The sequence below is a fragment of the Dendropsophus ebraccatus genome, chromosome 4 (genome assembly GCF_027789765.1).
Source record: "Dendropsophus ebraccatus isolate aDenEbr1 chromosome 4, aDenEbr1.pat, whole genome shotgun sequence".
Taxonomy (NCBI): Eukaryota; Metazoa; Chordata; class Amphibia; order Anura; family Hylidae; genus Dendropsophus; species Dendropsophus ebraccatus.
In genome coordinates, this window is record NC_091457.1 from 109,219,529 (window position 1) to 109,242,119 (window position 22,591).

General features: G+C 46.9%; 1 protein-coding gene and 1 long non-coding RNA gene across 5 annotated transcripts in view; one reads left to right on the forward strand and one right to left on the reverse strand.

The window, feature by feature from the left end:
• LOC138788630 (uncharacterized) overlaps positions 1-22,591 on the forward strand; it is a 30,117-nt gene that overhangs the window by 4,098 nt on the left and 3,428 nt on the right. For both annotated transcript variants that reach the window (XR_011362627.1, XR_011362626.1), the window contains exons 2-3: positions 15,398-15,501; positions 17,594-17,723. This is a non-coding gene — a long non-coding RNA (uncharacterized lncRNA). The remainder of the gene's footprint in view (positions 1-15,397; positions 15,502-17,593; positions 17,724-22,591) is intronic.
• Positions 13,919-22,591, reverse strand: part of FGD5 (FYVE, RhoGEF and PH domain containing 5) — a 106,767-nt gene continuing 98,094 nt past the window's right edge. For 2 of the 3 annotated variants that reach the window (XM_069966684.1, XM_069966683.1), the window contains 3 exons: positions 21,220-21,348; positions 19,472-19,626; positions 13,919-15,246 (listed from right to left, as the gene is read on the reverse strand). In XM_069966684.1, coding sequence (XP_069822785.1) covers positions 15,210-15,246; positions 19,472-19,626; positions 21,220-21,348 — 321 coding nt within the window. In that variant the 3' untranslated portion in view covers positions 13,919-15,209. The remainder of the gene's footprint in view (positions 15,247-19,471; positions 19,627-21,219; positions 21,349-22,591) is intronic. The other variant, XM_069966685.1, reaches the window with a different exon arrangement.

Sequence of the window (22,591 nt, forward strand, 5' to 3'; positions counted from 1 at the left end):
CTTATTGAGTCCTTTAACACAGGGTTTCTCAACCTGCGGTACGCGTACCCCAGAGGGTACGCGGCGCAGGTTGAGGGGGTGCACCAAGCGCCGCATAGCGCGTCCGGCGCCCTCCATCCCGGGACACGATCGATAATGAGCCAGGGGGAGGGCGGGCTGCCGCTATCCGCAGAGTGGGGTCCGGGAGGAGAGGGGAGTCTGGATCCTATCACGAGCTGAGTGGGTTCCGGGGAATGTCACTGCCGGTGCATCGCGTGGTCGCCGCCTAAATGGAACTGCTCTCACTACTCTCCTCCCTCCCAGCAGTACCACCCACCCACGGGTGCTATGGGGCGATTGCGCCTCCAACAAACCCTCTCTTCTCCCTCCCCCACTCCCTCGTTCACCTCCTCTCTCCCCCCCCCTTCTCCTCCTCTCTCCCCCCTTCTCCTCCTCTCTCCTTCTCTCTCCCCCCTTCTCTTCTTCTCTCCCCCCTTCTCTTCTTCTCTCCCCCCTTCTCCTCCTCTCTCCCCCCTTCTCCTCTTCTCTTCCCCCTTCTCCTCTCTCTCCCCCTTCTCCTTCTCTTTCCACCTTCTCCTCTCTCCCCCCTTCTCCTCTTCTCCCCCCCCCCCCCTCCTCTTCTCTCCCCCCCCCTTCTCCTCTTCTCTCCCCCCCCCTTCTCCTCTTCTCTCCCCCCCCCCCTCTCCTCTTCTCTCCCCCCTCTACTCTTCTCTCCCCCCCCCCTTCTACTCTTCTCTCCCCCCCCCCTTCTACTCTTCTCTCCCCCCCCCCCTTCTCCTCTTCTCTCCCCCCCCCCTTCTCCTCTTCTCCCCCCCCCCCCTCCTCCTCTTCCCCCCCCCCCCCCGTCTCCCCCCCCCCCCCCCCCCCTTCTCCTCCTCTCCCCCCCCCCCTCTACTCCTCTCTCCCCCTTCACCTCCTCTCTCCGCTTCTCTTCTCTCCCCCCTTCTCCTCTCTCCCCCCTTCTCCTCTTCTCTCCCCCCCCCTTCTCCTCTTCTCTCCCCCCCCTTCTCCTCTTCTCTCCCCCCCCCTTCTCCTCTTCTCTCCCCCCCCTTCTACTCTTCTCTCCCCCCCCCTTCTACTCTTCTCTCCCCCCCCCTTCTACTCTTCTCTCCCCCCCCCCTTCTACTCTTCTCCCCCCCCCCCCTTCTACTCTTCTCTCCCCCCCCCCTTCTACTCTTCTCTCCCCCCCCCTTCTACTCTTCTCTCCCCCCCCCCCTTCTACTCTTCTCTCCCCCCCCCCCTTCTACTCTTCTCTCCCCCCCCCCTTCTCCTCTTCTCTCCCCCCCCCTTCTACTCTTCTCTCCCCCCCCCCCTTCTCCTCTTCTCTCCCCCCCCCCTTCTACTCTTCTCTCCCCCCCCCCCCCCTTCTACTCTTTTTTTTCCCCACCCTCTCTTCATTCTCCTCACAAGTGACCCCTGAGATGAAAAAAGACGTCACTTGTGAGTCACTAAATAATGTTTTTTTTTTTTCGTAGAAAGTTATTTAGTAGGGGTGCCCCAAGGTAAAAAGAAATTTCCAAAGGGTGACCCCATCACAGACCTCTCTGTTCAGCATTAATCAATAGCAACATCAAATCAACCATCAAAACATCTGGCTACATAGCGAGGTATCTGACTACATGGGGGAGGTATCTGGCTACATGGGGGAGGTATCTGGCTACATGGGGGAGGTATCTGGCTACATGAAGAGGTTTCTGGCTATATGGGGGAGGAATCTGGCTACATGGGGAGGTATCTGACCACATGGGGAGGTATCTGGCTACATGGGGGAGGTATCTGACTACATGGGGGAGGTATCTGGCTCCATTAGGAGGTATCTGGATACACGTGGGAGGTATCTGGCTACAATGGGGGAGGTATCTGGCTACATGGGAGGTATCTGGCTACATGAAGAGGTTTCTGGCTACATGGGGGAGGAATCTGACTACATGGGATGAGGTATCTGGCTACACGTGGGAGGTATCTGGCTACATGAAGAGGTTTCTGGCTACATGGGGGAGGAATCTCACTACATGGGGCAGGTATCTTTACCTACATCGGGAAGTAACTGGCTACATGGGAGGAGGTAACTGACTACATGGGAGGTATCTGGCTACATGAGAAGAGGTATCTGACTACATGGGGGAGGTATCTGGCTAAATGAGGTATATGGCTACATGGGGGGAGGTATCTGACTACATGGGGGGAGGTATCTGACTACATGGGGGGAGGTATCTGACTACATGGGGGGAGGTATCTGGCTACATGGGAAGGTATCTGGCTACATGGGAGGTATCTGGCTAGATGGAGATATCTGGCTAAATGAGGAGGTATCTGGTTACATGGGAGGGTATCTGACTACATGGGGAGGTATCTGGCTACATGGGAGGGTATCTGACTACATGGGAGGAGGTATCTGACTACATGGGGGAGGTATCTGACTACATGGGGGAGAGGTATCTTACTACATGGGGAGGTATCTGGCTACATGGGAGGAGGTATCTGACTACATGGGGGAGGTATCTGACTACATGGGGAGGTATCTTACTACATGGGGGAGGTATCTGACTACATGGGGAGGTATCTTACTACATGGGGAGGTATCTGGCTACATGGGAGGAGGTATCTGACTACATGGGGGAGGTATCTGACTACATGGGAAGGTATCTGACTACATGAGGAGGTATCTGGCTACATGGAGGAGGTATTTGACTACATGGGGGGAGGTATGTGGCTACATGGGGGGAGGTATGTGGCTACATAGGGGAGGTATCTGGCTACATGGGGGAGGTACCTGACTACATGAGGGAGGTATGTGGCTACATGGGGGAGAGGTATCTGACTACATGGGGAAGGTATCTGACTACATGGGGAGGTATCTGGCTACATGGGAGGAGGTATCTGACCATGGGAAGGTATCTGACTACATGGGGAGGTATCTGGCTACATGGGGGAGGTATCTGGCTACATGGAGGAGGTATCTTACTACATGGGGGGAGATATCTGACTACATGGGGGAGGTAGCTGACTACATGGGGGGAGGTATCTGACTACATGGGGGGGAGGTAACTGGCTACATGGAGGAGGTATCTGACTACATGGGGGGAGGTATGTGGCTACATAGGGGAGGTATCTGGCTACATGGGGGAGGTACCTGACTACATGGGGAAGGTATCTGGCTACATGGCGGAGGTATCTGGCTACATGGGGAAGGTATCTGGCTACATGGGGAAGGTATCTTGCTACGTTGGAGGTGTTATTTGGCTGTAGGGAGACATATCCAGCTCAATGAGACACATCTGGCTAGCGGCAAATCTGGCTCCATGGGACATACCTGGCTGCAAGAGGCATACCTAGCCAAAAGGGGCATATGTGGCTGCAGGGACATATCTAGCTGAAAGGGGCATATTATTACTTGTCCAAGCTTCTGCCTGCTTCCCTAGCTCCCAACTTATTGACTGCCTGCTTCAGCCACTGATCTGTGACCTGCGAGACTGAGAAGCAGGTGGGAGCATTGTCAGGTAAGTATGATCTGTAAGGCCAGGCAGCTAATACGTTAAATAGGCAGTGGCTACATTCTCGTAATGGAATGAAAATCTGCTGCAAAAATGCAAAACTATGGGCGACAACAGTACAGAGTATTGCAGTGGATTTTGCTGCAAAATGTATGTGTGTATCTACCCTAGGGCAAAGATTATAATGAATCGTATCCTTGGGGGTACTCGGCTGGAGCTTCTTGTCGCATGGGGGTACTTGGCTTGAAAAGGTTGAGAAACACTGCTTTAACATATTTAAAGGTTTCAATCGTGACCTCCTTTCCTTCAGACTATACGGATTTAAATGCTTAAAGGGAATGTCGTCAGAAAATGACTTATTGTTTAAATGGTTTTATGTTACATTTTTAAGAATTTTTGGTGACTTTTTTCTGATTTTTCATTTTTTCTATCTATATTATAAAATCTTAAAATCTTGCAGGTTTCATTCTCACCACTGGGGCTAAAACTAAGCTGAGACTTTCTGTTCTTTCTGTGGTGATAAGAGGAGTCTGCTGTAACATGATCTAATAGAAAGAAAAATAGAATAAAAGAACAGCTTTTAGTATCTGACTCTACTTAATAAAGGAAAATCTAGGTGATAAATTCCCTTTCCTGAGATGTTTTATGCCTGACACCCTCCACCATTTTTATAGGCCATCTTTGGCCCCGTTCTATTTTACCAATATCTTTTTGTAGGTGAGGTCTCCAGAACTGGACACAGTATTCCAGATGTGGTGTCACTAGAGCTCTATACAGCAGGATCACAATCTCCCTCTTCCTACTGGTTATACCACTAGCTATAGATGAGTGAACCAGATTTGTTTTGCTTCGTAGAAAGCAAAACTGGTCTGCGCCCTTATCCCTTAGGCTGGCCACTCCATGCAGGGGGAGGACAGGACTTGGGGTTTAAATCCTCTGATAGAAATGAAATGGAGGTCTTTATTTATTTTTCTCATTATTGTATCATTTTTAAGGCTATTTTCACACAGTATTTTTGCTCAGTATTTTGCAACCAAAACCAGGAGTGAATTGAAAACAAAGAGGGGGAGATTTATCAAACTGGTGTAAAGTAGAATTATTTGGCATTAAATGGCAGCCATCCGCTCAATTTCAACAGTGTGTAAACATACCCTTTCTTGTTTTCAATTCAACCATGGTTTTGGTTGCATAAAACTGAGCAAAAATATTGTGTGTGAACATAGCCTTAAAAATTATACAGTAAGGAGAAGGAAAAAAAAGACCTCTTTCATTTTCATCAGGGAATTTGAACAAGAGAATGAACTGCTGGCTGGTTTCTAGACAGGTGAGTTACCCCTAGACCACAGCTCCAACACATTTGGGCTCAGAGATTTAACTGCCTACCGAGGACTGATCTGCAATCAGAGACACTGGCTGACAGCTGAGCAAGCAGGAGGCCGGGCAGCATTGATCATTCATGAAGAGGGAGTAAGGAGTGATGAGGCGTGCCAGAGTGTGGCACAAACAACTCTTTGACTCTTCATTACAGTAGGAGACCTGAGATTGTACATAATCCACCGCACAGAAAACCATGCTTATTAGGCTACTGCCAGCTACAGCACCCCAGGTAGGACCCTGGAGCTGACAGATTCCCTGTAGCAAAGCTGGAGGAAAACCTCACAAATCTACTACACATTGACCAATGTGGAATTTTAGTCTGGAGGTTTGCAGTAAAGCAGATCAGTCTATGCATATAAGCAATGCTGCTGTCAGCAACTTACCTGACCGCGATCCAGCGGCGTCTGTCCCGGCCGGAGCACAGCACCGCCCTCCTCGCCGAGGCTGGGTGACGTCACGGAGACCCGACGGCGTCCCTAGCAACCAAGGGAGTCGCGGGTCTCGCGTCAGTCAGATCCGCCCGGCCAAGCAGCTGAGTGCTGTTGCACTCAGGCTGAGTGACAGGTCTCCCGCTCAGCCTGGAGTGCACCAGCTGCAGTGTATTTGGATTCAGGAGGCCGGACCAATCAGCCTTTGGTCCAGGCTCCTGATCTAGTATAAAGTTTAGTCAGTATCACCTTCCAGTGCTGGTTATTAGGTTCTCTCCTGGTCCCTGCTCCCCCTTGTCTACTGCGAACCCCGTCCTAATTCCTTCTGCCTGACTTACTCGTGTTCTGACCTCCGCCTGACTTTTGACTATCCCTTGTGTTACTGACTTTGTACTGCGTTGCCCGTGTGGTTTGACTCGGCTTGTTCCACTATTCTATATTGTGTTTTGTCTGTCCGTATTGTTCTGTGTTTCACTTACGCAGCGTAGGGAACGTCTTCGTGGTTGTCCGCGACCGTTTAGGGTCGACCGAGGCAATTAGGTAGGGTCAGTGGGTGGGTTCAGATCCAGGGCCCACTGTCTCTGTCCTGTCTGTGCTTGTCAGTCCTGACAGCTGCAGTGTAAAGCATTTTACTACAGTTCTATACCAATATTTTTGCTTTGATTCTCGGCACCCAGTCCTGCATTCTTGAGTAAAGTCATGCTGCAACACACCACAGATTGCACACAGTGATAATGACATAGTACAGGCGCTATTGGCATCACTGTGTGGCTGGTTTGCCCTGTGTCGCTTTCTCCATCAGTCCTCTCCCTCTACTGTATCATGTGCACTGGTCAGCTCCTCCTGCTGACGCCATGTTCCTGCACAATAAAGAATTGGGTGTGAGGAGAGGATTCCTGTGTGCACTGTATAGGGCTATATACTGTGCTGATTAAACTGTACATTTTCAGAGAAACATACAGATAATTGGCCCGATCGTACGATTAACGATGTCGGAGTAACTGTTTTTTTTTCATAACGAGCAGCGTTTAGACGGAACGATACATCGTACGGAAAATTCGTTTTGCGATCGCTTAAGCCTATCTCACACATTGGTTAAATCGACAAACAACTGTTTACACAGAACAATCTGCGAATTTTTTGCGAACGACGATTTGAGAACATGTTGTATGATCAAAATGAACGATTTCTCGTTCGTCGTTGAATCGTTCGCTGCGTTTACACATACGATTATTGTTTGAATTTGATCGTTATTGCGCAAATTCGCTTGATAATCGTTACGTGTAGACGCAGCATAAGTTATTGGAATCATCTTATAGAGCGGAAGGAGCTGAGCAGATTGATATATATCCTTATGGGAATAGATTTAGAATACCTTGTAATTTATTGATTGAAATTTCTGATGTTTCCATGTTAAAGTGACTCTGTACCCACAATCTACCCCCCCCCCCCCCCCCCAAACCACTTGTACCTTCAGATAGCTGCTTTTAATCCAAGATCTGTCCTGGGGTCCGTTCGACAGGTGATGCACTTATTGTCCTAAAAAACTACTTTTAAACTTGCTGCCCTGTGTCAAACGGCCGTGGCCTAGATCAGGGTTTCTCAACCTGCGGTACGTGTACGTGGCGCAGGCTGAGGGGGTATGCGGGAGGGCGGGGTGATTCAAAATTCTGTGGGATCTGGTGCGGAGCAGCAGAGAGGAGCAGAAGATTCACATGTTACTGTCGCTCTGTGTCCCCAGTGGCAGTGTGGGGGCTGGTGGTGATGTGGATGGAGGAGACAGTCAGTGTGCTGCGGTGCCCGGGCTGTAGCTGCTTCCTGTGTGACCCAGTCACCGCAGTACATCTGTGGGGGAGCTGAGGAGGCATCTGGCTGATAAGTGTCTCCCTGGGCAGAGCTGCTGGAGGCCAGGGAGCACGGGCCACACTCACTACAGATGTATGTAATGTATGGTGGTGGGGGGGAAGATGGTCCAGGGCTGGGGGCACACTTACAGGCTTTTACCTCCAGCCGCTCTCAGTATCTCCTGACAAGCCCCACCCCCTGTTGATAAGCCCCACCCCCAATGCCACCAGTGGGAGGTATATTAACTATCACTGACTGTTAGAGTATCCAGCTTTCCAGCATCATCTATTGGAGTGAGTATAATGGAGGTCACCCAGCTTTCCCAGTATCTCATAGTATAATGGAGGTCACCCAGCTTTCCCAGTATCTCGTAGTCAGTGTGATGTAGGTCACCCAGCTTTCCCAGTATCTCATAGTCAGTATAATGGAGGTCACCCAGTTCTCCCAGTATCTTATAGTCAGTATAATGGAGGTCACCCAGCTTTCCCAGTATATCATAGTCAGTATAATGGAGGTCACCCAGTTCTCCCAGTATCTCATAGTATAATAAGGTCACCCAGCTTTCCCAGTATCTCATAGTATAATGGAGGTCACACAGCTTTCCCAGTATCTCATAGTCAGTATAATGGAAGTTACCCAGCTTTCTCAGCATCCTGTAGTCAGTATGATGGAGGTGACCCAGCTTTCTCAGCATCCTGTAGTCAGTATGATGGAGGTCACCCAGCTTTCCTAGTATCTTGTAGTCAGCATGATGGAGGTCACCCAGCTTTCCTAGTATCTTGTGCTTAGTATAATAGATAAGTGATAAAGAGATAGATAGGACAGGTGGGGTGACTGTACCCTGGGCGCAGTGACAGGAGGGATGACTGAACCCTGGGCGCATTATTACTGGGTCCTACAGATCAGACGAGGCTGAAGTCGGTTTCCTATTCAGCAGTTTCTTATTTACAGGACTTTAAGCACACATAGGGATGGCCCTTATCACAGCCAATAAGAGTCCAGCCTGGTGCAAAGTGGTTCTGGGTGTAAAAACTGGTTATAAAGTAAAGGATGTCAAAAATCATTTAACCCTTTGAAAACACCAGCTACTTATTCAAATCAGGAAAAAATTCAGATATGCCCACTTTAATGCCAGTTTTTACACCCGCAACCATTTTGGGCCAGGCTGGACTCTGTTTGGTTTTATACGGGGCCCCTTTCTGTGTATTATCAGTGTGATGCGGGGTCCCCTCTCTCCTCTCTGTGTAGTATCAGTGTGATGCGGGGTCCCCTCTCTCCTCTCTGTGTAGTATCAGTGTGATGCGGGGTCCCCTCTCTCCTCTCTGTGTAGTATCAGTGTGATGCGGGGTACCCTCTCTCCTCTCTGTATAGTATCAGTGTGATGCGGGGTCCCTCTCTGTGTAGTATCAGGGTAATGCGGGGTCCCCCCTCTCTGTGTATTATCAGTGTGATGTGGGGCCCCTCTCTGTGTATTATCAGTGTGATGCGGGGGGCCCCTCTCTGTGTGCTGGCAGTCTGATGCGGGGCCCCTCTCTGTGTGCTGGCAGTGTGATGCAGGGCCCCTCTCTGTGTGCTGGAAGTCTGATGCGGGTCCCTTCTCTGTGTGCTGGCAGTGTGATGCGGGGCCCCTTTCTGTGTACTGGCAGTGTGATGCAGGGCCCCTCTCTGTGCTGGCAGTGTGATGCGGGGCCCCTCTCTCTGTGCTGGCAGTGTGATACGGGGCCCCTCTCTGTTCGCTGGCAGTGTGATGCGGGGCCCCTCTCTGTGTGCTGGCAGTGTGTTGCAGGTCCCCTCTCTGTGTGCTGGCAGTCTGATGCAGGGCCCCTCTCTGTGTGCTGGCAGTGTAATGCAGGGCCCCTCTCTGTGTGCTGGCAGTGTGTTGCAGGTCCCCTCTCTGTGTGCTGGCAGTCTGATGCGGGGCCTCTCTCTGTGTGCTGGAAGTGTAATGCAGGGCCCCTCTCTGTGTGCTGGCAGTGTGATGCAGGGCCCCTCTCTGTGTGCTGGCAGTGTGATGCAGGGCCCCTCTCTGTGTGCTGGCAGTGTGATGCAGGGCCCCTCTCTGTGTGCTGGCAGTGTGATGCAGGGCCCCTCTCTGTGTGCTGGCAGTGTGATGCGGGGTCCCTCTCTCTGTGCTGGCAGTGTGATACGGGGCCCCTCTCTGTGATGGCAGTGTGATGCGGGGCCCCTCTCTCTGTGCTGGCAGTGTGATATGGGGCCCCTCTCTGTTCGCTGGCAGTGTGATGCGGGGCCCCTCTCTGTGTGCTGGCAGCAGGGCCGTTTCTGCCATGAGGCAGACTGAGCTTTCTGCCTCAGGCGGCAGATTCTTTACTCCACTAGGGGGCGGCACAATCCCTCACTTTCACTTTCACCCGGTCTGCAGGCACATCACCTGGCACCTCTGCCTCCTCCTCAGGCCCCCTCTCCATAGCTCAGTGATGGACAGCCTTGTCACTGGACTGGGGGCGGCTGTCTCCTAGCTGGCTGGCTGTCTCTGTCGGAGCAGAGAGAAGGGGAGGGAGGCCCAGCACCACAGTAGAGCTGACTGGAAGCTGTGTGTGCCCTGTCCCCTCCCATACAGCCTCATCTCCTGAGCCCTCCACTGCTGGCCTGGGATGTGACATCTGCTGGAGGAGACAGACACAGGAGGTTAGTGTGTGTGTATGTGTATACAGTATATGTGAGTATGTATACAGTATATGTGAGTATGTATACAGTATATGTGTGTATACAGTATATGTGTGTGTACAGTATATGTGAGTGTGTATACAGTATATGTGTGTGTGTGTGTGTGTGTATACAGTATATGTGTGTGTATACAGTATATATGTGTGTATGTGTGTGTGTATACAGTATATGTGAGTGTGTATACAATATGTGTGTATACAGTATATGTGTGTGTATACAATATATGTGTGAGTGTATACAGTATATGTGTGTGTATACAGTGTGTGTGTATGTGAGAATATATGTGTGTGTGTGTGTATAAATATATATATTTATATGTGAGTGTGTATGTGTGTGTGTATCTAATCTGCCCTGTATGTACAGCACATGTGCCCTGTATAAGTATGGAGTGATCTCAGTAGCTGAGCCCAGTCTATGCCCAGGGTTGCTGCTATCTGTCACCAGTGTGACTGGCATTCTGTTGTATTATTAGCTCCCCCACAGCCTGTACACATAGTCACCTTGATGGGGAAGCAATAGAAAATCCTTAGATGCCATAGTTATAGCCGCACACTGTAATAATACCATAAAAATTACTATACACTACTTACATTATTAGTGCAGTGTACTGTAAAAAGTTGTAAAAAAATTTAAAAGAATCGACTGTATAAAAAATGCAAATAACTACTTTACCCTATTTTTCAAATAAAAAAAAAATCTACACAAGAATATACAGTATATAACTATGAGGGTATGTTCACACTATGGAATACGTTCGGAAATTTCACGCAGAGACAGTGCGGCAGACTCCACTTGAAGTTCCATATGTCCCATTGACTCAATGATATTCTCAAGCTCAATGGGACAGGGGGAACTTCAAGTGAAATTTTTGAGTGTATTCCATAGTGTGAACATACCCTGAGACTATAGAAACTATATATATCTATAGAAATATCTGAACTAAACAAAAACGGCATTACTTCTCTGCACGGTGAACGCTATAAAAAGAATATATCCCTGCAATGTATTCATTATTGGTATATATGTGCTGTATATTGCTGCTAGTATATATCTATGTATGTATATATCTGTTTATGCAGTTGGCTACATAGATTTCTTAACTACTATTCGTTAATTTGGGGGGGGCGCCATTTCAATTCTCGCCTCAGGCAGCAGAAAACCTAGAATCGGCCCTGGCTGGCAGTGTGATGTGGGGCCTCTCTCTGTGTGCTGGCAGTGTGATGTGGGGACCCTCTCTGTGTGCTGGCAGTGTGAGATCAGGGGCCCCTCTCTGTGTGCTGGCAGTGTGAGATCAGGGGCCCCTCTCTGTGTAGTATCAGTGTGATGCGGGGTCCCTCTCTGTGTGATGGCAGTGTGATACGGGGCCCCTCTCTCTGTGTGCTGGCAGTGTGATGCGGGGCCCCTCTGTGTGCTGGCAGTGTGATGTGGGGCCCCTCTCTGTGTGCTGGCAATGTGAAGTGGGGCCCCTCTCTGTGTGCTGGCAGTGTGAGATCAGTGGCCCCTCTCTGTGTGCTGGCAGTGTGAGATCAGGGGCCCCTCTCTGTGTAGTATCAGTGTGATGCGGGGTCCCTCTCTGTGTGATGGCAGTGTGATACAGGGCCTCTCTCTGTGCTGGCAATGTGATGCGGGGCCCCTCTCTTTATGCTGGCAGTGTGATGTGGGGCCCCTCTCTGTGTGCTGGCAGTGTGATGCGGGGCCCCTCTCTGTGTGCTGGCAGTGTGATGCGGGGTCCCCCCTCTCTGTGTATTATCAGTGTAATGCGGGGTCCCCCCTCTGTGTATTATCAGTGTGATGTGGGGCTCCTCTCTGTGTGCTGGCAGTGTGATGCGGGGCCCCTCTCTGTGTGCTGGCAGTGTGATACGGGGCCCCTCTCTGTGTGCTGGCAGTGTGATGCGGGGCCCCTCTCTGGGTGCTGGCAGTGTGATACGGGGCCCTTCTCTGTGTGCTGGCAGTGTGAGATCAGGGGCCCAAAGTTTGGGCCATTTTCAACTGCACTCTCTTCAGGGCACCTCACTTATGGGTAAATTATGAATAATATAAATTTTCTGTAAAAAAAAAAAATGGCTAAAAAATCCTGTGAATACCAAACTAACTTAAAGGGGTAGTGCGGCGGTAAAGAATTATTCACAGACCAACACACATTACAAAGTTATACAACTTTGTAATGTATGTTATGTCTGTGAATGGCCCCCTTCCCGTGTCCCCCCACCCCCGCCCGTGTACCCGGAAGTGTGGTGCGCTATACTCACCTGTCACGTGCCGACACCCGTCTCTGATCTTCAGCGAGTGACGTCTTCTTTGGGCGGACGGCGAACAGCTCCGACTGTCCCGAATGCCGGCCGCCCTCTGCAGCGTCATCCGATGCTCAGCCGCGATTGGCTGAGCATAACAGTGCTCAGCCAATCGCGGCTGAGCAGCTGATGACGCGGCCGCATCATCAGCCGCGATTGGCTGAGCATAACTGTGCTCAGCCAATTGCGGCTGAGCACAGTTGTGACGCGGCGGAGGGGGGACGGGCGGCAGCGACTCGGCCGTCCATCCGAAGATGACGTTTGGTACAAGATGGCAGACGTCCCTCGACACGGATCAGGTAATGTATAATGCACCACACACTTCCGGGTACACGTGCGGGGGTGGTGGGACACGGGAAATGGGGCGATTCACAGACATAACATACATTACAAAGTTGTATATCTTTGTAATGTGTGTTATTCTGTGAATAATTTCTGAGCGCCGCACTACCCCTTTAAGCATCATACAGATCAGTCACATTGTTATGGGGGATCTGATCTGGGAATCAACTGCTCACAGAGCCCATGGTGACAATGTAATCTCAATAAGGCAAGGCTTATAATCAATCACATTCCTTGGGGTACTCGGCTGGAGCATCTCTTCACATGGGGGTACTTGGCTTGAAAAAGTTGAGAAACACTGACCTAGAGTGTGTGTGCATTAGGCTGGCACAACCTCTCTTTCCCTCCCCACCACCCTCTTCATCATTAGGAATGCTCTAGCCAGGTATTCTCCTATTCATCATCTGTGTGAACACTGCACATGGGCTGGATCGTTAAGGCACCTGTGCAGTGTTCACTGCAGAGGAATAGGAAAAATCCTGCCAGTGGCATTCCTAATGATGAAGGAGGTAGGGAGGAGGGACAGAGGGCTGGCGCAAGGTTAGGGCACAGATACTCTAGGCCAGTGCTTCTCAATTCCAGTCCTCAGGCCTCACCAACAGGTCATGTTTTGAGGATTTCCTTAGTATTGCACAGGTGATATAATTATACTCAGTGCATCAGGTATTAGCACAGGTGTTGTTTGTATGGGAAATCCTCAAAACATGACCTGTTGGTGAGGCCCGAGGATTGGAATTGAGAAGTACTGCTCTAGGCCACGGCAGTTTGGCACAGGGCTGCAAGTTTAAAAGTTGTTTTTTAGGACAATAACTGCATCACCTGCCCAACGGACCCCAGGACAGATCTTGGATTAAAAGCAGCTATCTGAAGGTACAAGCGGTTTGAAGGGGACAGATTGTGGGTACAGAGACTGTACCACCAGGCCCAGGCTGAAGCACTGGAGGCGCGCCGACCCACCCTTAGTGGGAGGAAACCCTAGCCCCTCTGATAGGGTTCTATTGATTCTAATGGAATCACGTCATTGAGGGGCTGGGGTTTCTTCCCACTGGGGGTGTTTCAGCCTCCAGTGTTTCAGCCTGGGCCTGGTGGTACAGTCACTTTAAAGAGTCCAGTCCATTGAGTGACAATATACACTGGACTCCTTATCAAAGAATGAACAGGGATTGCAATCAACAAGTTACAAGTTATACTGAATCTTTTCCCGCAAAGATATATAACAATCTGCTCAGGTCTTCCTTCTCAATAATATGATGGTGATAGATTAGATAGCATTGTCTTGGTGATAAGTTCCCTTTAACTGGGTGGATGCAGGAACCAAATAAACACATTGACATTACTTCTGCTGGGTACCCAACCAGCCTTCCAGAACAGCTTGTGGTTGCGTGCAGAGGTGTCACTGCATATGTAAATGTAAAGAACCACGCTCACACATTCTTTATAATGACAACACTGTTAAACATTTATTTATACAGATAATTCTTACAGATCCTCTCAGATTCTTATTACGAGGTGAACCCGGCTGTAGGTTTTCTATTTTATTTTTGAATCTGACGCAAAGAACCAACAAGTCATTTTAAGGCTTTCATATTGTAAAGAATAGCAAGTTCTCTGTAAACAATGGAAGAGCATAGTTTGCCTTTATAATGGAAAAATTCTGGGTGTTTGCAATGCACTTATCATAGGAATACAGCTGATGGATTCTAGAAACATGAGGGGGATTACTAGAGCCAGCATGCCTTTACTGGTCAGTGTGCCCCATGGATTGCAGTAACAGATTCAGCATTGTGTTATGTGTCCTCCTACATGCACTGCACCACTCCTCTCTCTGTGGGATTGTGGGAATAATCCTGAGCTTCCTGGTTCATGAATATGGATGATATAACTGCATAGCAATGCAGATGTACATTCCATTTAGGGTTTGTAGAAAGCTGGGTAAACTACTATGGGCACCATGGGATTTGCTAGTTAGTGTCTTAGAGGAAGACGTAGGACCTATATGTCCAGGCCAATTGTTTTTGGAGTAGAACTGCCCTTTAGTAGCTAGTCTCTTATTGCTAGCAATCCCAGGAAAACTGTTCAAATTCCCTACTCCCCCATTACATATCACTGATATGAGAGAATGCAATATGAGGTTGACAGACTTGTCTCAGAGGTTAATTAGGTTGCTTAAAGGGGAACTCCACCATTTAAATAAAAGCATGTAACAACAGATCATCTTAGTGCATAGACTGGTGTTTGCCAACTGCCTGTGTGGACTATAAAATAAGCCGTCATGTGCGGATCATGGACTCTGCTGGTGGAGTTCCCCCATAATGGTCAAAGACGTATATATAGTCTCTTCTGTTGCTCCTTCTTGATACAACTGCCAAGCACCTGCCTCCATAGAGGCTGATAAAAACAATATAAAATTACCTGCTAAATGTAAGTCATCAGGAAACTGTAAACGGGGCCATCTGGAGGGGTCATCAGACTGGCCCTTCAGGTAAGACTGAGACTTTTTGCTATTCAAAAGGCCCTAAGTTGCAAGGAAGCGAGCGCCATGGACACCCACAATACATTCCACTGGAAATTGTATAAACCTCAAGTCTCATAGAGAGCTGAGGAGAAAGAAACCCTCCAGTCTGCAGCCAGCATGTGGTACCGGCCAAACTTCTCTTCTTGCAAAAACATTTTTTGCTACTTGAAATTGGTGTATGTACATTCTCATAATGTTCATTGGTTTAGCGAAAGTCTGTGGAGAGCGAATGCTATAATACTGAGGCAGCTTTAATGGCTTCAACCCACCTGAAAGAGACAATAAGAGAGAATTTTATTGGGTAATTCTAATAACGAACGATGAGCAGTAAAGTGTGCCTGCCGCTGTAAAAGGCTTTTATGGTATTGTATTTGTCATTTACGTTCTGACACAATATTTTAATTTTTTTTAATTTTTCAGAATTATGCTCATTAAATAGATTGTAAAGCCAAGAAGGAGAAGTGGGTGAAGGAGCCTGTATTTTTATTGGATGCAGATTGCCACTTCCAAGAGATGAATAACAGGTAAATACTACATAAAATAATCATATCTTATATTCCTCTACTCCTATCATACCTAAAGCTGCATTCACAATTCTGCTGGACGCTCAGGCTATGTTCACACACAGGTTTTTGGGCCATTGTTCTGGGATGTAAAACTGTCTTTTGCTCCCATATGTGCTTTTTTGTCAGTTTGGGTGGGTTCAGACTGAGGAATTCTCACGGAAAATGTCCACGGAATTCCGTCAGCTGTCCGCCTGCATGGGCACGCGCTTTTCCGCCGGCTCCATAGACACCATTCTATGGGCCGGCGTATTCTGCAATCCGCTGAAAGAAGTGACATGACACTTCTTTCAGCGTATAGCGGAATACGCCGGCCCATAGAATGGTGTCTATAGGGCTGGCGGAAAGGCGCCCAGATGTGCGGGCGGACAGCTGACGGAATTCCATGGACATTTTCCGCGAGAATTCCTCAGTCTGAACCCACCCTAAGTCAGCAATATATGGACCTAGGTTGGCAAGTATGTTGGTCCAAAAACATTAAAAAAAAAAAAAACAGCCAAAATGTTTTTTTTCTTTGGGATGTATTTTTGGCTTTGTTCTTCACTAGAATGAGCCTAAGGGGGAGATTTATTAAAGGGTGTAAAATTTAGATAAGTGCAAACTACCCAACCAATCACAGCTCAGTTTTAGGCAGTGCTGAAAGGAAAGCTGAGCTGTGATTGGTTGCTGTGGGCAGTTTGCACCAGTCTAAATTTTACACCATTTGATAAATCTCCCCCTAAGTGTTTATAAAAAGTTCGCCCTGGAATGCCGCTGTAATGCAAGGTGAACCTGTCAACACCCTTGCCTTATTTATTTTAGCAAATACTTTTATTCTCTATACCCCCAAATGGTACCACCCAGTGGGTAATAGGTTTTGTGTATGAATTGCAGAGGAACAGCACAATGCAGAGCTAGAAAAGGAATTGATCCAGATTTTATTTTGTTCAAAAGACAGGTAAAAAACTCAGGGTAGATTCACATGTACAGAGTTTGCATTGGATTTCATGCTGCGAATTTCGCAGTGAGGTCCATTGCAATACTCAGTACTGTTTTTGCCTATGGCTCTGCATTCTCGCAGCAGATTTTCATTGTGCCAAGAGAATGTACTGCCTACTTAACCCATTAGCTGCTGGGCCATGATCAAAATAATGCTTTACTTGCCCGCGCTCCTGCCTGCTTCTCCAGCTCCTGGGTCACTGACAGCCTGCTCAGAGGGCTGTGGAGGGACAGCACACTGATTGGCTGAGCGGGCTGTCAGTGACCCAGGAGCTGGAGAAGCAGGCAGGAGGGTGGGCAGGTAAAGCATTATTTTGATTAAGGCCCGGTAGCTAATGGTTTAAAGGAGAAGTCCGGCAAAATTTTTTATTAAAGTATTAAATTGCCCCCCAAAAATTATACCAATCACCAATATACACTTATGGGAAATGCTTATAAAGTGTTTTTTTTTCCCTGCACTTACTTCTGTATCAAGGCTTCACTTCCTGGATAAAATGGTGATGTCACGTCCCGACTCCCAGAGCTGTGCGGGCTGTGGCTGTTGGAGAGGATAACAGCAGGGGGACACTGAGGGAGACATGGCACTGGAGGGACACTGAGCATCCCTCTGCCATTATCCTCTCCAGCAACCACAGCCCGCACAGCTCTGGGAGACCGGTCATGACATCACCATGTTATCCAGGAAGTGAAGCCTTGATGCAGCAGTAAGTGCAGGGAAAAAAAGCACTTTATGTGCATTTTCCGTAATAAGTGTATATTAGTGATTTGTATAACTTTTGGAGGGCAATACAATATTTGATTAACAATTTTCGCTAGACTTCTCCTTTAAGTAGGCAGTGGATACATTCTCATAGCACAATGAAAATCCGCTGTCAGAATGCCGAACCATAGGCCATAACAGTACAGAGTATCACAGCATGAAATCTGCTGCAAACTCAGTATGCGTGAATCTACCCTCATTTCTCCATTTTTCCTTGCTTCAATTCTGAATACAGCTTTGAAAGTGACTAGCGTATAAGACCCAATTGAACTTTGCTAAATGTAATTCACAATTTAAACTGCTTCCATATTGTAGAAAAATGCTTCTATTCCCTGGTACAAAGAGTCAAAGAGGCCTTTCCAACCTCCGGAAAAACAATAAGATGGAATGTCTCCCCGCCCCCAACTTGAATGACACATTGAAGCTGAGTACCAAGCAGTATCAGGTATGGCAGGAGGTGTTACTTCAGAAACTTGGGAAAGCTTCTCTGACTCTGTACAACAGAACAACAGCATTTTTATATACTCAGGAAACACAGGTGGATATATGAAAGGAACCAGGTGTCTCCTTAACCTAACAGCATCTAACAGTGTCAGCAGCTTGGAACATGAATTACAGCTGACTGATTCTCTTTAAATATTTGACTGGTGTTTGCTATTGTCTGAAGGCAACAACACTGGTTGTGGTCTGCCTATCTTTTATAACCTGAGGGCAGTGGTGCTTCACCTGTGGTTCACCAGCTTTTGCAAAACTATAACTCCAAGCATAGAAAAGTAAACTGGGAGTTTTGGTTTTGCCCTGTAGGATTGAACATATCACAGTTCTTTAAAGGGGTATTCCCATCTTAGCTAATATAGTTATAATTGTAGGACTCGTCCTCTTAAATATTTTTACACATACATGCAATAATGACATTATATCTATATATATACTGTATAAAATATATAAATATGTATGCTATAGTTATAAACTATATCTACGTTATATAGCTATATACAACAGCCAGACTGCTCCTTTTAGAGCAGAGTGGTGGACTGTAACCTAGACAAAAATCTGTCAACAATCAGAGGGAAAGAGCAGCATATCAGGAGCAGGAGACAAGCTTGCTAAATGATTGTATTTGCAAAAATATTTAACTTGATGAGTCCTACAAGTAAAACTATGTTAGTTAAGATGGGAATATCCCTCTAATGTTATACTTGGCATAAATATGCAACAAACACAAACATCACAAACAAGGAAATATGAAGAGAGAATAATTTAGAAAAATAAGAGGAAGGAAGAACAATGATGAAGGATGAAGGCCTAAGTTGTGCATACATAAGCCATGACAAGATCCTGAAAACGACACATCAGGAAGAAACAGAAAGAACCTGCAGCATAGTATCCTGAAGACTGTGCATGGTATAAATGATGACATGTCTCCATCAGTATTGGGTGTTCCTCTAAATCACAGGTCATATGCAACTTCTGCTTCCTACACCACTAATATGGCATCTTGGGAGCTTTGTAGTCTATAAAAATGGTTTATAATCCACAACTTCAGCGGTTGTCAACTCCCAGCATTCGTTTTTTTATGTAACTTTTCTGCCTGACGTTTATCGCGGACAAATGTTGAGCACGACTTTTTAGCACATGTACTAGTTTAGCTTGTTTCAGAGGCAGATATTTAGTGTAAAAGATACCAGTGACGTCTTGAAGCCAACATACTAAAGACTCTATGTCACAGTGGTCAATGTTCCAGATTCTTAGAATTACGTGTGTTGTAGGGATGGTTCGAAACTGCCGAGGTTCGGGTTCGTATGAACCCGAACGCTCGGCATTCGATTCCCGCTGTCTGCCCGCTCCGTGCAGCGGGTGGATACAGCGGGAGGACCGCCTGGAAAACTGGGATACAGCCTATGGCTATGGTTGTATGCCAGTTTTCCAGGCGGTCCTCCCATTGTATCCACCCTCTCCACGGAGCGGGCAGACAGCGGGAATCATTGCCGAGAGTTCGGGTCCGTACGAACCCGAACCGAACTCGGTTTGGACCATCCCTAGTGTTAGGTTAATTGTACCTAGTCAAGAAAACACAAAGAAGGCAGACATATAGTACATCTGCCCCATTGTGGTCTAGTAGATAAGGATAGACTAGATAAGGAAGGCTGAGAGGCAGCAGCAGACCAGAGATGGCCGAGGGAGCGCTGGTACCTGATGGCTGTATTGGTGTCTGCTGCTTTGAAGCTATAGAACAGGGTTTGCTTGTGGTAAAGCTGAAACACTGTGCCCAGTTTGGGGCTCTGGTCCCAGTTGTCAGGCACAATGTGGAAACCTAATAAGGGTAAACTTTCTGTGGCAATTTTGTCCTAGAAAGGATAAAGAAAACAAATGTGAATCGCTCCAGACCAGGTTGGCTGCTGCAAAATTTCCTTGGAGGCCACAATAAAACAACACAGATGTCAATGGAGAGGAACACAACATAAACCACAAAATGAAGGGATGAGCGATAGATGAACATGATACAATGCTACCATAGGCCAAATAATCGCAACAGTGTGAGGACTCCATCCTGGGATCAAGTAGCTGCTTAATCCCTACTTATCAAGATTACTCACTAATTCTTTACTGCTGCTTGCTGTCAGTGAGTCAAAAATTTAATGGGGTACTCCAGATAAGAAAAATATATTTTTTCAATTTACCTGTGTCAGAAAGTTGTACAGATTTGTTCATTATTTGTCTTTAGATAAACTCAAGCCTTCAAGTACCCATCAGCTGCTGTTTGTCCTGCAGGAAGTGGTGTATTCTTTCCAGTTGACACATCGCTATCTGCTGACACCTTTGTCTATGTCAGGAACTGTCCAGAGCTGGAGAGGTTTTCTATAAGAATTTACTACTGCTCTGTACAGTTCCTATGAGTTACAGTGGTGGCAGCAGAGAGCACCATGTAAGACTGAAAAGAAAACACCACTTCCTGCAGGACATACAGCAACTGATAAGTACTGGATTACTTTCTGACACCAGTTCATTTGAAAAATTTTTTTTCATTGATGTAACCCTTTAATATTCACTTTCAGAAACTGAACATTTATATACATATCAATTATTCATAGCTGAGGGGTTGTTACAATTGTATGCAGTCCAGACAATCCTCTATGAGCTAAACAGACTGGACTCCTGAACTGATAACAAAACAAGGATTGCCAAGACTAGATACAACTGTAGAAAGGTTTTTTAGTCTTTGGATGAATACAGGCATGTTTCCCGATCACTGGTAACAAGCAGATATCTTGCACATAACTACATAAGGGAGCTTTCACATGGCCCGATATGCGGCCAAGTACAGCAGGCTCGGCTGATCCTTGGGCCTTTTTGGCCATCTAAAAAAGCTTTAAGGATGTTTTTTCTGTTTAGGATATATTCAGATGTCATATCAACTAGAACATATGCCATTTGCAGAATTCATGGTCGCTCTAATGAAAAAATATGATGTCCAGTATATATAAACATGGGTCCTATACTAAATATTGGACCAATTCTTGACAGTGTTTGGGTGTCCTCCTCAGCACCTAATGGCACATTGTGTAGGACAGTATGCCTAGACTGACTCCTTAAACACTCTAAATGCATTATTGTTCAACCCCGTAACCCCTCGCTTCCACCACTCTAGTGTTCTTGGCGAAAGTGGACCAATGATGTTTCTGTACATAGGGTCTTATTGAGGAGAGTGGAAGGGTGAGTATGTTTTTCTTGTCCCCCTTTCCCTGCTATGTGGTAATTTTGGCACAAGCCAGGATACCCCATTTTACTTAATGAGCTCACCATGTTTGGGCCATTAAAGTCAATGAGGCCCCATGACTGTGTGTGCACATATATGTTGGCCTCCCATTTTGACAGACCTAATATGGATAGAATATGTAGCAAGCCATTCTGTACTGTGCTGGATGATGAGCGCCCCTCACCTCGCAGGCTGTGTATGTGTATAGCACTTTGCCTTTAATAACAAACCAGCGCTTCTTCCAGTATTTCTTGCCCTTTTTGCACCGATGTAAATAACCACTAATGGAGGCACTTTCTCCGGATGCTGCAGCCTATGGAGAAACAGAGAATGAAAGGTTTTGTGATTTTGACGATTACCTGCTGATGGTACAGTGTTACACATTATTAAAAATTTGCTGTCACTGGTGAAGGTTCAGTCAGGTGATCACTTGTGCAGACTTTACTTTTACGTGCAGCAGTCACCTTAGTAATGGGAATACTGCTCCATTATTACTGGAACATTGTGGAAAAGATAGAGTAGGATCTATGGGGCAGATTCAAAGACCATCAAAGGGAGAATTCTTATGTCTTACTCTGCACCAGGCAATCGATTTTCCGTGTAGTGTTCATGTAAAGGAGGAAAATCAAGGGGCTACCAGTAGTCACTAAAAATTATAACACCTATACTATACTATACAACATATTTCAAATGTGGAAAACCCGACTGATTCTGAATTTCAACATGAATTTTGCCCTGGGGTGGCTTCATAGTAGACTAGTGACTACTTGTGATGAGCGAATAGTGAAATATTCGAATATTCAATATTCGTACGATTATATCTCCCTGTATTTGACTACTCGATCGAATATTCGATCCCATTAAAGTCTATGGGAACAGGTATTCGATTATTGAAAAACATCTATTCGACCACTTGGAGGTTCACCAAGTCCACAATGACATCTCAGGGAAAGGGGAATTGAACGCTTATGGAATATTTATCGAATATTCGGCATACTATTCGATAATATTTGATACTATCGAATACCTTACTATTCGATCGAATATCTAATTGATCAAACAGTATTCGCTCATCACTAGTGGCTACTATTAACATGAAGTTTAACCATCAGTTATCTTAGAACTATGGCCAGTTATACTGTATATGAAACATAGCGCCATGTTTCACATACCTTGTTTTTCCAACCAAATGTTAGACAACCCTCCTTGATAGTGTAGAGCGGACTTGCTGAATTGCTCCCGAATGCTCCGTTATTTGGTGAGTGGAGAAGTTGGATGCCATAGGTTGTATTCATGTTTTCCTGGCACCCTCAGGGTGGCATTCAACTTTTTCAGCCATTGGGAGTCAAATGTTGAGCGTTTGGACTCAGCAAGTCTGCTCAACACTACTCTTTGAGCTAAACAGACTGAATCCCATACTCATATATTCCACCTGAACGGATACATTGTAACAAATAACCACAACAGGAGAGTGATGCTCATGTGTTTCGGTGTCCGTTGTTGGTGGTGTACTCATTCATCTGACAGTTATCTCTACTGTTCATATGTTCTAAATG